At 44.9% G+C, this 16,936-nt stretch overlaps 1 protein-coding gene across 1 annotated transcript in view; it reads left to right on the top strand.

Annotated features, from left to right (window-relative positions):
* Positions 1-2,293: 2,293 nt before the first annotated feature.
* The window catches only part of dpp6a (dipeptidyl-peptidase 6a), a 167,104-nt gene continuing 152,461 nt past the window's right edge, over positions 2,294-16,936 (top strand). Inside the window, exons 1-2 of the mRNA XM_035142582.2 lie at positions 2,294-2,633; positions 2,730-2,798. Of these exons, the coding sequence (XP_034998473.1) occupies positions 2,742-2,798 (57 nt within the window). The 5' untranslated portion in view covers positions 2,294-2,633; positions 2,730-2,741. The remainder of the gene's footprint in view (positions 2,634-2,729; positions 2,799-16,936) is intronic.

Here is a 16,936-nt window from a genome sequence, read left to right on the forward strand (position 1 = left end):
TATACGACGTCCCGTAACGAGCCGGACAGACGGCTGATATCCCTGAAACAGTCGAGGCCCGGCGTCCTATTGAAGAGTCCTTGGGCAACACAGTGAAAGCTGTCGTCCTCGTGTCACATGAATCAACCCAGCTCTCCAATGTCATGTAACTTTAATGCAGCTGTTCTCCCAGGCACCGTGGGTTTGATACTGAAAGAACTGAGGTGCATTGAGTTTGTGTTTTACAATGATAACATCAAAACGTGGAGGTTTTCTAACTCAAGCTGTAAATCCAGTGATGTGCCACTCGTCCAATTAAAATCACCCGTCCAAGTGTTTGTTTGTTTGTCAGCAGGATTTCACAAAAACCACAGAACTATTTATTCATGAAACTCGGTGGAAGGACGTCACATGGGCCAAGGACGACCTCATTAAGTTTTGACGTGGATCTGGACAAAGAGGCAAATCCAATAATTTCTTTTCTAATCTTTCTTTGCAGGATTTTTTTTTGACATTCTCTGACATTTTCACTAATTCCCCAGGAAATGATTCATGAATATTGATGGGAAAAAAAAATATCAGGCACATTTATGGGATTGATATCTACGAGTGTGTGTGATTTGGGGCAGTTTGACTGAATTAAGGCGGATGTCTGCTCTCTATTGAGGGTCATTACGTGAAAAACAACTTGTTCTCATTCCGTTCACAGTTTTAAGATGTTCAGATCTTCATAAGGTAAAATATTAAAGACTTTCTGGAAGGAAATAACCTTTGTCAATTAATGAAATTCAAAATGTCCCATCACAGGAGTGAACCCAGAGAAGGCCACTTTGCCCAGTTGTTACTTCAGGACTCTGAATATGGATTCTCTGATGATCCGGCACCAGAAGCGTCGCAGCCACATGCCCCGGGGCCTCGACAACGTCTGATTACATTAGTTCAAGGAAGAATAATTTTGTGAGAACCCCCTTGAATTTTTATAATCAGCATTTTACCAGCGATTGCAATGATACCATGCTCAGAAACCCCTTAATGAGGCCGGATACCACCAGCTCTCTGCCTAAAGCTTCGTAAATTTAAAAGTTTGGTTGAAGATTAGAATGTGTTGACTATTTTTGATGCGTCTGCACTGAAAGATGAGGTTTGGTATTTCTTTGGGGACGGGGGATGTTTGCTAAGACCCACAAAGTCCATTTTACCTGGGGCCCCCCCGACGTCCTGTCCGGAGCCCCCAGTGAAGCCGCTGCAGCGCCACGGTAACACTGCTCAGATCAGGCTTTAAGAATTCATCCAGACGCTCCTCGTCCAGGAGACTGTTTGCAGAGGAGTTACGACATCAAGCTGCTTCTCACAACCAGCGCTTTCATTTCTCTGCCAAGTCTTGTTGTAGTGATGTTCGCTGCTGGTGCTGCTGCTGCTGCTGCTGCTGCTGCTGCTCACAGTGTTGCCCACATGAGCTGTGATCATACATTCTGGGAGGCATGACGTGAATAACATAACAGCTATACTACTATATAAAACTTTTGATCAGCCATTGTCTCGTTATACCCGAACTCCAAAGGCGGGTGACAAATTGAAAGGGAGATATGATAACGGATGCTTCCATACAGGGAACCGGGGGAGTTGCTGACTGGGTCTTTGAATATGTATAGGAAAAATAATGTGAATCATATGTTCTGGTCTTCACGGTTTCCAGTTTCCAGGGGAATGTACCTTTGGACAAATCTCTCAATTGAAAGGATTCTAGGAGTTTATGACAATGCTTTACTTATGATGCTTTTTTTCAGTTGTTAGTATTCGGTGATGTTGTGATTATTTGTTTTTTCATTTCAGGGAGTCAAGCTAATGGTTGACTCCTCTTCAGTGAGTGACAGCAGCTCCTGCCCCCCCCTCCACCGAGCTGTCACACCTCAGAGGAAAACCTGCCCTCACAACACACACTTATTACTGTGATTGAGCCTAATGAAGCCACCTCCTCACACCGAGATAATGACCGCAATTGTCACAAATAGTTTGTCACCGGTAATTGTCGGTGTCACTCATCTCTTCATGTTACACAGAGGCCACTCAGAGTTGACATCGGAAGATGAGGAGGAGAAATGAAGCTGTACTCTGTGTTTTTTATTTGATCAGAGGAATCGTGCAACACAAACAGAGCATCACGTTTTTTAATAAACCCACCTGCACTGGTGTGGTGGTGTGTGTTTCCACAGGGGGTGGGGTCGTGGGGAACCTTGCAGACCCCCTGCTGAGACGTTGACAAGCTCCCACTTCATCCCCGGCTGTCAGATGACGCGCCTGCGCAATGGCTGCGCGCTCAAACACCCAAACACACACGGGGCTCAGTCGGTGTTTGCAGGTTCGTGTTCCCAGTCATCCGGGAAGTGCACAACAAGAAGTGGATTAAAGAAAACAACGACGAGTGGAGTAGAAACCAGTCAGTTTTAATGGTTGGGACAAACTTCTCAGCGGATTTCTACTGGGATTTGACTCGGGGGGGAACCAGCAGCACTTTCTCTGTGGAACAACAACCAGCGGGGCTCGTTAAACCTTCTGCTCCACACCTGAGGAACACGTCCCTGCGTTTACATGCGTCCCTGAGCGCAAATACGCGTTTCACAAGCCGATAACAGGGAAGCGACCCGACGCGCCAGGTGAACCAGACACTCCGCAGCTTTTACGCGCTCGTCTGCTCGAGTCAATCCGACTCCAACTTTGACTTTTACGTCTTTTTTTTATTCCATTTCCAGAGGTTTTTCGCCATGAACCAAACCGCAGGAGCCACAAACGCGTATCGGAGATGCTCCAAGGCAGGAAAGGTAAGACTGCGTAAATCAGAGAAGTTGAGATTGTGGATTTAAAATGCGTCCCCGGCGAGGTGCCGGGCTCCTGGGGCATCGTGGCAGGGATCTCTGTGGGATGGGGAGGCTGTTTCCCGGCTTGTTTGGTTATAATCACGCGTAATTGCGCTTTGGAGAGGTTGTAAATTCTGTTCTGGGGACAATTTATGTGCTGGAGGAATCAGTTTGGTGAATGTGAGTGGTGATAGTGGCCAGTTAACAAGGACATTGGAAGCTTTGGAGCAAGAAACTCCTGCATTAGAGATCTTCTTCACATCCAAGATGATGACACTGTGCAACGCTCCCAAGGCTGTGACCCACATTACAGAGGCTTCTCCTCCTCCTGCTGTGTGGATGTGCTGTAGTCAACTGGGAGAGAGGAGGGATGAGGATGGAGGTGGAGAAAGAGGATGAAAGGAAGGCTGGGGGAGACGAGCTGGAGGGAGTGCATTGGTCTCTTTCCAGTGGAACCAATAGGAGAAAGTGTGTGTGCGTGTGTGCTCTCATTCCCAACACATCTGCCCTGTGTCAACATGCACCTCCACTGGTGATGAAGCATGAAAGCTTATTCATCACCAGCAGCTGTGACTCATGGGACCAGCTTTCCCAGTGCTTACCGAATATTGATCCTGGAGCCACGAATATTCTTGAGTTGATGTGAATTGATGGTTGAGGGGCTGATCTGGTAAATGAGCTCTGATGGGATCAGGCATGAATTAACACTCACTGCTGGTTCACCGGCTCAGTTTTAATAGACCCTGACAGGTTTTCTGTGTCTTTGTCAGTGACAGGATGCAGGGGCCAGTTCAATCCAGTGGGCTTCACAGTAAAACCATGTGGAGAGACCCTGCAGAATGCGTGGTTAGACAATCCCGTGTTCTCGCCGGTTGCATGCGGCAGTGAAAGTCAAGAAAATCTAAGCCACGACAGTAAGCGGAAAGATTTTAATCCCATAACAAAGTGATTTCGGCTCAGCGGGAGACGGCTGTAAGTGGCACTTTAACAGTCGCCAGGGGGGAAACACGTGAAAAAGTAATTCTGTTGTGGTAGTGCACTGGTTTAACCCTGTTGCCTCCCAGCAAAGTGATTGTGAGTTTGAACGTTTCCTCTGGGAACGTTGGCATCTTCAGATCAAGTTAACTGTTGACTCTAGACTGTCGTCATGAGTGTGAATGGTTGTTGGTGTCTGTGATGGACTGGGGATCTGTCCAGGATCTACTGTTGATTGAGACTGCATGGAAAAAGACTTAGGGGTCACAGGTCAGAGGTTAGATGAGATTTTCATTTTCCTAAATCTTCCTAAAATGATATTGCATGAATGCATCACCACTAATTTACCTACAACATATTTGCTTGGACATTTTAACAACATGATAACAGAATCTCCACCTGTCAGAAATACATCTCATCATCTTATACATCCTTCCATCCCCGTCCTTCGTCACGTCTGCAGTGTTTCCTGTGTTTGCTCGTCCTGCAGGATAATAGTGGTGTTTATATCTGAACGTGCTTTCAGTCGCTGTTTGTTCTAGATCTGTTGTGTTTCATCTCCACTTTGACTGAGAAAATCGACTCACTCCAAACTCCTCTCCAGACGCCTCCTCGGTGTCCGTGTCATTATCTGTCCCGTGGCCGCCGGCGGGATCGTCTGCAATCTCAAACTGTTTTGGCGTTTTGTGTTTGTGTCTGTTTAAAGCCTCGGTGGTTGCTGCGAGTTTCTCTTTGATGAGTCCTTCGTCTCTCGGTGGAGTTTCTATTTCCAGTCATGTTGACAGTCGGCCACGGAGACGTTTCATCGTGGATTAATGACGCCCCGATCGGGTCTGCATGTGTTCTGCAGGCCTCCCAGCAGGATCAGCCTCACGCGGTCGTGGTCACCAGCTCGTGACGAGCTTTGACGGGTTTATAAACACCTGAAACGAGACGAGAGGGAGTCTGCTGTGTGTGTGTGTGTGTGTGTGTGTGTGTGTGTGTGTGTGTGTGTGTGTGTGTGTGTGTGTGTGTGTGTGTGTGTGTGTGTGTGTGTGTGTGTGTGTGTGTGTGTGTGTGTGTGTGTGTGTGTGTGTGTGTGTGTGTGTGTGTGTGTGTGTGTGTGTGTGTGTGTGTAAAGGGAAAAACCGACCCTGTAACCATCGTGTAACCTGCATTCCTGCACCCGAGTTGTTGTTTGGTGTATTTTTGTCACTTCAATGCGGTTAAACGCAGGCGGTGTGGTGGGATGTCACGATGAGATATATCCACTACGGCTTTATAGGCTGTTGGTTCTGTTATCTTCAACACCGACAGCATGTCTCATCCTGCTTATCGCACATCAACAGCTTTTTTTTAAGGCTCAGGGAGAAAAAAATCATAACAGAGGCAGACGTGCGAGTTTCTCCCGACAGAAGCCTCTGTAGACCAGCATGCAGTGCGACGGCGTGCAGGAGATGCTGTCGCCGCTCCTCCTCGTAGCTCTGCAGTAATTTCCACCATCACACTGCTCCTGTTGTGCTCAATTTTCACACTAACACTCAATCCACCTCGCACAGCAGGGAAGCTCCTTTTATTTCTGCGGGAGGCCTTCTGGGAAATGTAGGAAGTGATTTGGAAAAGTGGAGAAGGCAGTTTGAATATAGAGTATGAAAGAGTAACTTGGCAGATTGGTAGTTTCCAAGATTATAAGATTATGCATCATTTAAGTTGTTTTTTTGAGCAACACATCAAGTATTCTCTTGTTTTTCAAATGTTATTTGTGTCTTTTGTCGTAGAGAAGTGGATTTTTTAGGGGTTTAAACTGCTATGATGATAGATTTAAGACATTTTAAGACTTCTCTGTCAGGCTTTTGGATTTTCTCGTTGTAAAAACCCTCAGAAGAACAGTTGCCGACTCATGACATGGTTGATTGTTTACGTCCCACAGTGTCCGTCTCCATCCTGTGTTGCCCTGTTGACCCACTGGAGATGGTGGGAGAAAGGGAAATGATATTTAAACCAGCTCAACACCGACTTCCCTCAGTTATGACTTCATTTAACTGTTCATTTCTCATTTTCTGCGTTTGCTATTTCAAAAAAAATCCCATCCCTGAAATCCTGTTTGCAGTTTATAGATTCTGTTTACATTGTATAATTATGTTTATATTGCATGTTTACTTCTTAATTACTTTTTTTAACACCGATGTTTCTCATTTTTTACTTTTCCCATTTGCTGCAGAAACACCCTGCAGTGAGACTAATACAGGATTATGTTACTTTACTTCTAAGCCTCTGTGATGCACTCAGCAGGGGACTTTGTCTTGGGCATCTCCCATTAGAAAGAGAATATGTAGAATTAGATTGTGAGTTGCGTCTATTTTTAGTTCATATGAGGCATTTGCAATAGTTCGTGGACATATTTCACTGACTTAAAAAGAGAGCAAGGCAGTAACTCACGGATTAGCTGTTGTTGGAACGGTCCTTGCAGCATGAAAAATGTATGTGTTGATGTTGTGTTGATGTTAAAATTGATCGCACACTCAAAGGTCAAGGTTCACTGGGCGCTTTATGGTCCTGAACATCCATATACGGGAAAATCTACAGTTGAACGAAAGAACGTTTCTCGGGACCAGAGGTGCAAATACAATAAAATAATCAATCATCCTAAAAGACACAATATTCATACATATAAAGACACAATAAATAATCCCAGTAGAAGACCAGTGCTTTAAAAAATGCAATTTTAAATCGTGTAAAAAGAGGGAATGATATATACATGTTTATGTTCTAATACCTCCCCAAAGAGTTTGTTTCATTTCATGTTTATTTATTTGTAAATGGGAAAAGACAACGGAGCAATGAGTGAAAAGAACATATGCAGTTTTATATTAGTTATTGCAGTACATATACTTTAAATCACTTTGATCTCAATCAAATTCTGGATCTGGAGGATTTAAATGTGGTTTCATAAGGGGACTGTCTAGTTTTGTCTTGTGTCTTCACTGTTTTGGAAAATGCCTTATTGTGAAAAGGAAAATATTGCAGATGGTGCAGGATGAAAATTGTGTCTTAGCTTGGAAGAACCACTAGAGGACAGTGTGGCACTTTCAATACGTTTACCTGTAAGGGAGTCTGGTGTTCACTTAAAGAAATATACTTCAGTAATATAATTCATTTTAAACCCGTTTCTGTCCCACATTCATTCTGATTGAGCAACAGCAGTAAAATAAATACACGTTGCATCGTTACAGGATTTATTTTTCTGTGACTTCATTTTACTGTTGTTCCACATCTGTAAAGTCTTTTACTGTCTTTGCATTAACAGTATTTAAAATGATAATATGCACTCGTCACACTCTGTTTCTGTCCTGACTGGAGCTTTAGTTCTGTAACATTTAACAAATGTTATAGATTCTTTTTTTTAATTTTTTTGGGACTCCACGTTTCATTCAGCTCCGTCTCTTTGTCTTCTCCTGGTCACAGCAGGCTGGTTTGATTATCTCGGCCCTCGACAGCCCCGCGGTTCTGTGTGCGCTCGCTAAATCCCAATTAGCTCCGCCGGTTTCTGAACCATTTGCAACTTTTGCTAATCTCCACATCTGCACAGCCCAGAAAATCCCCCAAATTCTTCTGATTATGGTTTCATAATGAGAATATGAAAGTTTAATTTGAGAGACTTAGGGGAAAAAAAGTAAATTGATGCTTCCCTGCTATGAATATTTATTAACTTCTGCTGCACCAATATACATTGATCCCATCATAAAGTTTGCAATTTCTTTCTTTTTCAAATAACTGTAAAATCCCGGAGGCTTATTTGTCCGTCTCATTACTACGTGGATTTTCTTTTGTGTGTTTTCAAACTAAAAGTAATTTGTCTGTGCAGCTATTGAGCTCACACCAGAATATAAATAACCTCAGCAGCAGCAGCCAGTGGTTCATATAGAGCAAAAGGGGCTAAGCTGATCCTTCATGGTGCAGAGGAGGCGAGCTGACAGCTACTTGGATTGAGGGTAAACTTCTTAATTACAGCGGGTTTGTTGGCCAACAGCAGGGCAAACACCAGCAGGAAGGTGCCAGGTATCGATCCCTGCTCTCATTACACCCAGGGCCCATTGTAATGCACTGTTATCACTCCGACTCGCTCACTGGAGTCTATGGAAATCGTCATTGATTTTTTATTTTTTTTTTTCATCTTTGCACCCTTGGTAAAATGGCAGGAGAGCGTCTCTCTCAATCATCTTTGCTCTTTGAATTTCCTGCGTTTGAAGCCGTCTCCTGCTCATTAGCACCCGTGGTCATTTTTTTACGCTTCCTGATGACCGTGGACTCTGTAGGAAGTTGGACGACGTGACGGCGGCAAAAAAGTGAAGCCTAATCCTCTTGATCGCCCCCTAGTGGCTGGTTGTAGTAAAGGTCATTAACCCCGCCCCCTCAAATGTTAGTGGATGGGACGTTGACCAAACTGAAAAGTCAAAGTACACGTTCCTTGTTCACGCACATTGTGTGTCGAAAAAGCTTTAAAAATAAAACAAGTTGTCATATTTATTGTAATATGTGACTTTTTAAAGATTAACAGGATAGGAGCACTTCAGGGACCAATCAGATTTCAGCTTGAGCCACTGCCCCCCCCCTGGCTGTGCTTGGATCTGCCCCTGCTCCAGATGAAGTCCTCAGCACAAGATGGCAGCACTTGTTCCCAGATTGTTTGGCCTCATGTTTGCACAGTGGGAGGAAAGTGGAGACGTGTGATCCATCTTCATGGACGGGGTCATGCCGCTGGTCAAACTGAACTCATTCATGCTTTGCAGCCTTTTACTTTTTGAAGTTTCTCTTTCATGCTTTTCTCCAACACTTGAGAACCGTGGTCTTGCAGTGATGTGGTGAAAATTGTCTTATATCTGTGACCGAAAAGAAAAAAAAGTATGACCCCACCGCTCCTCTGTATTTGTAAGGGAACATATTCAGGCTTCATTGTCCACAGTGAATTTACCTTTAAAGGCACATCTGAGAGCTGCACCCCTGTGAAATGAATAATGCAACACACACACTCACACACACTCACACATGCACACACACACAGAACAGATTTCCTCCCCTTCAACACCCAGTATAAGTGAAGTCAATGTGTTGCAGTTTGCTAATTTTGCTGTAGTGGCATTTCTGTTTGTAATAACCTACTGGTCGTGTGTGCACTTCATCACCGAGTGCGTGCTTCCTCCGCCTGAGCTCATATGAGGAAATCCTTGGGGGGGGGGCGGAACTTTATTACAGAAACGTGAAAAAAACAAACATGATGCAGATGCGTAGCCCATTTAAAGCCGAAAGCCTCGTCGCTGTTCCTCGGCTGCAGCAGCAGCTCGCCGACAGCTCTTTGTTTTTCCCGGCCATGATTGACACCGCGGGGAGTGTAATTGCACGAGTCGCCGAGACCTCCCCGGCCCTTTGAGTGAGCGGTTGCCTCGGCAAAACGCTCGGGTCATGACAGCCCATCTGCTGGCGTATCGCGAGCAGTCAACAAGGCCCAACGAGACAAATGGCGCCGGCGGTCGGGAGACGGACACTTGAGCCGTGTCTGAGATTACAAACATATCCAGTGTGTGGCCCCAGAGGCATTAGGAGCAATAACACCAGTCTAAACTCACTGCGTCCAACGTGTCTCAGCTGTCGGAGCTTGTCGCAGCGGATTGTGCCTCTTCTTGTTCTGGACGTGCAACAAAGAGGAGTTACAGGACAAGATCTGCTGATGTGTACAGATTTCAGGAAGTGAAGTGTCAAACCTAAAGCAGCATCATGGTGAAGAGGTGGAAAGCGGAGAGACCTTTAAGTATCCAGGAGCGGTGTTTGATTTCCCCGCTTGACGATGTAATCTGTGTTTGCATCGTCAAGCGGCGGAACCAAAGAATATTCTTGTTGCAGGAGCTGAACTCTTTTTAGTGTCTGTAAAAACATTTTAACATTTTCATTTTTCTGTGAAGGACGTTTTGAATGATTATTTTTAAGGTTTGCTCCGAGATCATTTGAGTCCAGAGAAAAAGACCTCGGCCTCCTCTGGAAGAACGAGATAGCAAAAGGAATCATGAGCCGCGAATAATCATGTTCTCTCCAGGGGATTCGGTGTCATGGCCTCGGGCCGGCGCTGTTATGTGTTAGCTCATAAAACAAACTTTCTTCGTTCCTTCTGCTATCGGGCCACTAAATGCTTAAAGTTGTTGATTTGTGCATGTTGATGTCTGGCAGGTTGGCGTCAGATTGTGGCTGCTAATTTATTTACTCTTATTTGAATGGGTTGGATTAACTAATTGCCCTCCTGGGATTAATAAAGTCTGAATCTGAAAGGGCTGCAGGTCGGGCTTCAGTTCGCCCTCTGCTGGATGTTCAGAGTCCCACGCCTCGCTCAGCAGAGTCAGCTGCTGCATAATGAGGCGTCTGAAATGATTAAACCGTTGAATTAACGTTTTCTTGATGGTGAGACTTTACTGAACGAGCGGTTTCCCTTGTGACGAGTTTAGATTTGAGGCTTTGGAACATTTTTACAGAAAGATTGCAGCAGGAACAAATGATAAGGATTGTGTTCAGGCTGCTTCATGAAGCTGCGGCGGTCGAGCATCACTCGTCTCTGATAGAGACACAGTGGGACATTCTACCTCATCATGTAGGACAGCAGGACCTCACTTACTCCAAATAAACTGTAATTTTATCCGCATATTGCTTTTTTCTTTTGTTCTATTTGTTGTATTCTGCCTCTGCCGTCACTGTTTTTCCTTCTATATCCTAAACCCACGCATGAGCGTGCACTCGTGTGTTGAATGGCCTCTGTCAGATATCCAGAGACATGTATACAAATAGCCACATAGGTTTATTCTGCCTGTTCTCTGTGCTGCAGATGGTTTGTTCTTTAAAATGTGGGAAAGCAACATATTAAAGCCTTATATGAATAATATATAAGCCAACATCAATATGCATGAACTCGCACACTTGTAGAGGTTGAACTGCACCGACAGAATAATTAATCTCAACAATATTAACCACAAGTGACTGCATTCTTTATTTGCTTTAATACACAGGAGAGTTAAACATTATGATGTGTAGTGAACTGTCTAAAGTGACTTTTAAAGACAGTTATTTACAGTCATCTGTCACTTGTGAAACACGTCAGCATCATGTCAGTCAATAGGTCGTGAATGAGAAGGAGCACTGTGCTTCTCCACAGGACCCTGACCTGCAGGCTCTTTTAGCCACTCCACCGTCCTTCCGCTCTATTCTTCAAAATTAACGAAGATGATTGAATTTGTTTTCAAGTGCAAACATTTTTGAAGCTCTGGATTATTCCTGAGAACCCCAAGTGTCTTATTAAGGAAATGTCCTCATTGGCTCATTACATGGAAGCATTTTTGGTGCTTCCCTAATTCCCCCTCTTCCTCCTCCTCTTCATTCTAGTCCCATATAAGTGTGTTCCTGGGAATATCCAGCACTTTGAAATCCTTTTTTATATCCCTTCTCCTCAGCTAAGCCTTTCAGCAGGAAGCTCCTGAAGACCTAATGTTAGCTCCCTGTTGCCCGTGCGTGTCTGTGCACACTGACGCACGCCGAGCTCCGAAAGAAACCTGAGTGAAATCCTTTAATTAGAATCACTTCACTTAATTTCAGGTGAAAGTGTATTGGCTCTGAATGTGATCGGTTAAACCCCAGCACGCTCGCAAAACTCCAATTTTAAGGGGAGGTGCACAGTGGAGGAGTTTAATTTTCCCAGTTTGACACAAAGCAGACGTTTTTTGTTTCTTCTTTTCTTATTTTAGGCTTTAGGGTCGTTTATTTTGTTAATTTCAAACTTTTAAAAAGAGCTTGTGATGTGTTCAAAGCAGATTTTGTGTCGTTACATGCATTAAAATTGCCAATTTAATGTGCTGCCTGTAATGATTTGAATTAATGCCGTCGCTCAGCCCTGCTCGGCCTGATTGCTCGGCTCCATCAGCTCGGCCGTGACTCTTACACGTTGTTTTGCGAGCTCTGTCCTTGTTGCATTTCCAATCTGCAGCCTTTATTGAAATGTATAGCTCGGCCCTGCAAAGGGCCCATTTTCACATAACTGGTGGAGGCAATTTTATTGACTTATTGCAAAAAAGCCGGCGTATAAGTGATCGCACAGGCCTCATCTGTCCCTGCGTCCCTGGCAGTTAAAAAGAGATGATTTGTCTTGTTAACTCCCGCGGTGCTCCACGTTGCCCCTAAAACAAGATGCTGCTCCCCCCCTTGACAATGAACACTCTCCGGCTGAACATAAACAACGGTTTTTATTGTGCTCCAGCCTGCGAGCCTCCAAATCAATGCTTTGTAAATCATCCTCGGGAGGCATGCGAAAACGCAGATCCATTCTGTGCAGCCAAAACATCCACGGACACGCTGGCACGTTAAAGCAGATGGATAAAGGGCGCGTGAACCATCAGGCAACAGTAATGAGTTGTTGTTTCGTGGCGAGAGAACTTCAGCGAACGAGAGACTCGAAGGGATCAGTGAAGCCATCAACCACCTTTCTCAACTGGGTTTTTAAAAACTTGAGCCGTCATTAAAGTTTAACAAATGCTTTCTGATATTTCACCACGGCTGAAGCTCGCCACGCTGCCTGTTTGTATTAGTCTTACTTAATGGGTTTATGTGCCTCCAGAGACGATAGAATCTAAAATGAGCAGCCGGCTGTGGGGAGCAGGCGGAAAGTGGGACAGAGATGCAGGTGCGATGCTGGAAAAAACCGCCTACTCAGCCGTGTCCTCCGGGGTAAACCCGCTTTGGTGTTCGGATGAAGACCTGCAGCACCGAGCGTCTCACAGGCTGTTGCGTGATATTCCTCCGTGCAGCCGATGCCTCAGGGATAAACCTTATTGCATCATTAACTCTTCTCTTAATGATAAAGTTAATATATGTCTTAATGAGAGGCGGCAGCACTGTGGAGTTTAAAGTTACCGGCGACTCCGTAAGCTTTTCATTACGCCAAACCTCGTCTTTAAATCTATTTATGGCTGAGGCTTTTTTTTTTTTCAGAATTAGCCATTCAGTGTATCTGTGGTCTGTAATTGCTTTTTTATATATAATGGTTTTCTTTGCCTCTGTTGCTGCTTTTATTGCGATGCACGTTTTCATACCTTGCAGGAGAATAAATTCAATAAGCACCACACGATAATTCATATTCTGCTGCGTTGAGACTGTCACAGTTTTAGTATGTTAAACCTGTACATGTTAATAAATGTTAATTTCATATTTTAACCACCGTCTGATTTGTGTGAATCCTCTCACAGGACTTGAATTTCCTCGTTCTCTGCAATGACAATGAAATAAATTCAGTTTTATGGTTTTGTTCGGCCGCACAACAGTTTGGGAAATGTGCTCAGTTGCTCTGCTGCTGAGAGGTGGATCACAGGATCGATTCCGCTCTCACGTCCATGAGTCAATACCAAGCTATACTGCCAGATTTCAATACGGCTTGAAACAGGAGGAAAATGGTTTGCACGTCGTAATCTAACATGTTTTAAAAAATCAACTAATTTTTGTTTCGGGGGAAGTTATTTGTTGGATTGTTGCAGACTCGATAACTGGATTCATGTTTGCAAGATAGAAAATTGTACGTTTTCCCTGTCATCCATCACTCATCTTGACACTGGACATTGAATAACTGTGTTTCTTCATCGTTGTTGTACTGACTGTGTCAAGGAAACCTATTACATTTGTGTCCTGATGTGTTTTATCTACTATTTCACACATGCGCTGACCTTCTTCACACTTACTCCCGTTCTCGCACACGCTCGTGTTGTTTACCAGACATTTTTTCCCATCTTTCAGGTGTGTGTACATGCAGTGTGTGGGATGTGACACTAATTTTCATGCTGACAACGATTTCCAGTGAGATTACACCCCGCTGATTGATGGCCACGCTGTTGCCCCAGAAACCACCTTGGGCGATGTGATATGACTCTCCCGTTATCAGACACTGAAGCATATTCCTGTAGTTAATCTTCCAAAATGGGCGTTCACGGGAGACATCCAGCATCCAACGGGCCTTGACTGGTAATGAAAGACGGCCCCTTTCCAGTGGCACCACTGAATGCAGCTCATTTCAAAAGCAGCAGAAATTACAAAGAGGGGGCGGCGGGGAGAAAGCTCGGCCGGTGTGTATCATTATCCACTGATGTAGTGGAGGGAACTTTCATGTGAGATCACAGAACGGTGCAGCCAGATGATGGGAAATTAGTGTTTTTCATTGAGTGAATTTATTCTGCAGATAAATCATAATTGTAGGCAGTGTTGCTGGTGGGAGGTGAATGTGGTCACAGGCATGTTAATTCAATTTTATACATAACTTGAATGTAGAGTCTGCGACGGCCGCACCAGCAGCCGCACACTGGACCTCGGCAACATGGTGGTTCTTTAGTTCAGGTTTCTTTTTGCACACACACGTAACAGATAAATTACTGGACACATAGACCTTCCCCCTCCGGTTGCCCCAGTTTGGTGCGTATGACCCGTACTTTCCTGTACAGACCCCTGATCTCCAACACCTTCGGGGAACCGGAGCCTCTACTAAGAGTCAGACCTCACTAATGCTCTCATGGCTGAATACAATCAAATCCCTGCAGCCAGGTTCCAGAGCACCGAGCTGCCGTGAGGCTCTGTGAGCTGCGTCTGCCTGATGGATAAACATGAACCACCCAAACATGTGCCGGGTACAGCCAGCTCCACACAGCCATCACTCAACCTTAATGGTTGTTAGCATAGCTGAGCACCCTGGTCTAATCGTTGTTCCGTCTGTTGACAGAAGAGCGGGACACATGTCTAAATGTTGATGAAGCTGAGAATCTAAAAGGCCAACAGAGAACGGTGTTTACTGTCTGTTCCCACGGTCCTGCTCCCTGTTCCATGGAACTACGCTGCAGAAGTGCCGCTGGGAAAACAGATTTGAGTTATTTGCCGATATCGTTAAACGAGCAGGACGGTCAACTGTTTGCTGAACCACTTCCCCAAGTTAAGATCGTCCAATCAGGGCTTATGGTGCGTTCAGAACAAACACAAAGTGGTTTTTAACGTCGCAGGTTCGTGTTAGTCGCGCGAGCAATGGACGTGAACGAGGAGCGAGGGAAGGGCTATTTCATTCCATCATGGCTGAAGTAGCTACACGTGCTGAGTTGTACCTGTTGTGGAAATAACGTGAAGGAACGAAAGCTTTCGATCAGTCAGACGCTCGCAGCCGTTATCTTGAGGGACGAAGAGCTCTGCAAACAGTTGATTTTTCAGATTCATCAAGAAAACATTTAGTGATCGCAGCCGTGCACAATCTTCAGTGAGTTATTCGTACCTGTCAATATCATGTGAGGGTTTGTTAATCAGTAAACATCTCAAATTTCCATTTGATTCGCTAGCGATGTTAAATGCGTCGTGATCAAAAATGGGTTTTTCTATGGAACCTTTTCAGCCACAGATAAATTATATCAGATAGTGATGGAGTAAAAGACGTATGGGAAAAAGAAGATGTCTTTCATTAAAGTTCAAAATATAAATTAATTTGTTATAACCTATACGCTGGCTTTGATTTCCCTCTCCCGCACTTTCCACGTCGAGAGGCTGAAGCCAGCTGCTCGTGCGGCGGGTGGTCGTCATCCGTCCCTGAGCCGAGCAGGTTAAAGTGATGAATCTGATCCAACTTCCTGACAAACGCCTGCTGTTCAAGGCAACTGTGCCATTAATATTCAGATGTACTTACCGGCTCCGGCGTGGGGCGTGGGGCGGGGGGAAGCAAAAGTCTTCTTAAGTTGGAAAATAATTACAGTAACTTTCCCGTCTTGTGCGACTGAAGAGGAACTGTCTGAACTGTGAAGCAGCACTAAAGTTTTCAATTTGCCGTATGTCATATTTTATTAGTCTATTTAAAATCCACAGAAAACCGGATTTAAAGGATCAGGGCGCTGTTCATCCTCAACACGGTTCATTCTTATGCATGAAAAGTCAAATTAAAGGACTGAACCTGCTTTTCTGTAGGTGAAGTGTATGAAAGAACGTATGTGGGGTGTTTCATACCGAGCACCACATCATTTCCTGATCTTTCCTTCGCCGTATGTGGCAGTAATGCTTGTAATAGACCCCCCCCCCCCTTCTCCTCATTGCATTGAAGCTGGAAGATGAATGTGCACTTTACATGCCCCTGCATCATTTTTCCTCTCCTCCTGAATTCATTAGAGACTGTAACGATCTGTCGCCGTGACACTCCGGGGCGGGGAAGGTCAGTCGCAAACCTCTTATCAAGATTACGGAGCTCCCCCACCAGCGGAGAGCTGCGCCCGGCGTCTCTGAGATGTTTGAGATGCAAATTGGCCGATGGTGCAGCGTATGTGCTGAAATAGTTACCTCCTGCTGCTCAGTAATGGTTTTAAACACACTTATCTGAGGTTTGCTTTGCATTTATCACATGTAGGCAAAAACTATGAGCCACGGAAAAGTCTCCAGACCCTCATAGAGCACCCTCTCCTACTATTTCATCGGAATAATCCAAATCAGTGAAAGTTATTCCGGTTGTTAGACGGTGATGCTGCTCAAACACGTCCAGTATCTCTCATTAAAAACGGCAGGAGACGCCGGTGACAGCGGAGAAGAGGATATCACGGTATCTCGTAATGAAGTTGATAATGAAACCATCGATTTGTCCCACGAAGGTCCAGCTCGGGGTTTATTGTGCTGGAAGACGGCCGTCACCAGAATGAGGCTCGTTCTCTGAACTCACTCTGATGGGGATCCAGGAGGAGCAATCAATTCTGGATTTGAGCAAGTTTTAATCACTTTTCCAGCTTCTGGTCTGGTGGCACAGATGCGTAAACAGAATTTCGTAGATATTTGTTGTGTATTTTCTGGCATATTTTGTCCATTTTATGAAGCATGTAACACTGTAAAAAATATTTTTAGATCCTCATTCCCCGTCTGTGTAACGCAGCAGTTCACTTATGGTGTCTTCATGTTGGAGTTGGACAGCAGCCGTCAACACTGCGGCACATTTCCTCGCTCCAGCAGAGCTCCGTCGCAGCTCAGCGGCGTTTGGCTGCGATCGGCCCTGTTACAGTCAACTGCCTTTTTTATGACCGGACGCCTCCATGCCTCCGTGCCAGTGACCGCTGCGGCCTGAGGTGCTACCA

Source organism: Hippoglossus stenolepis, chromosome 19 (assembly GCF_022539355.2).
Source record: "Hippoglossus stenolepis isolate QCI-W04-F060 chromosome 19, HSTE1.2, whole genome shotgun sequence".
Classification (NCBI taxonomy): domain Eukaryota; kingdom Metazoa; phylum Chordata; class Actinopteri; order Pleuronectiformes; family Pleuronectidae; genus Hippoglossus; species Hippoglossus stenolepis.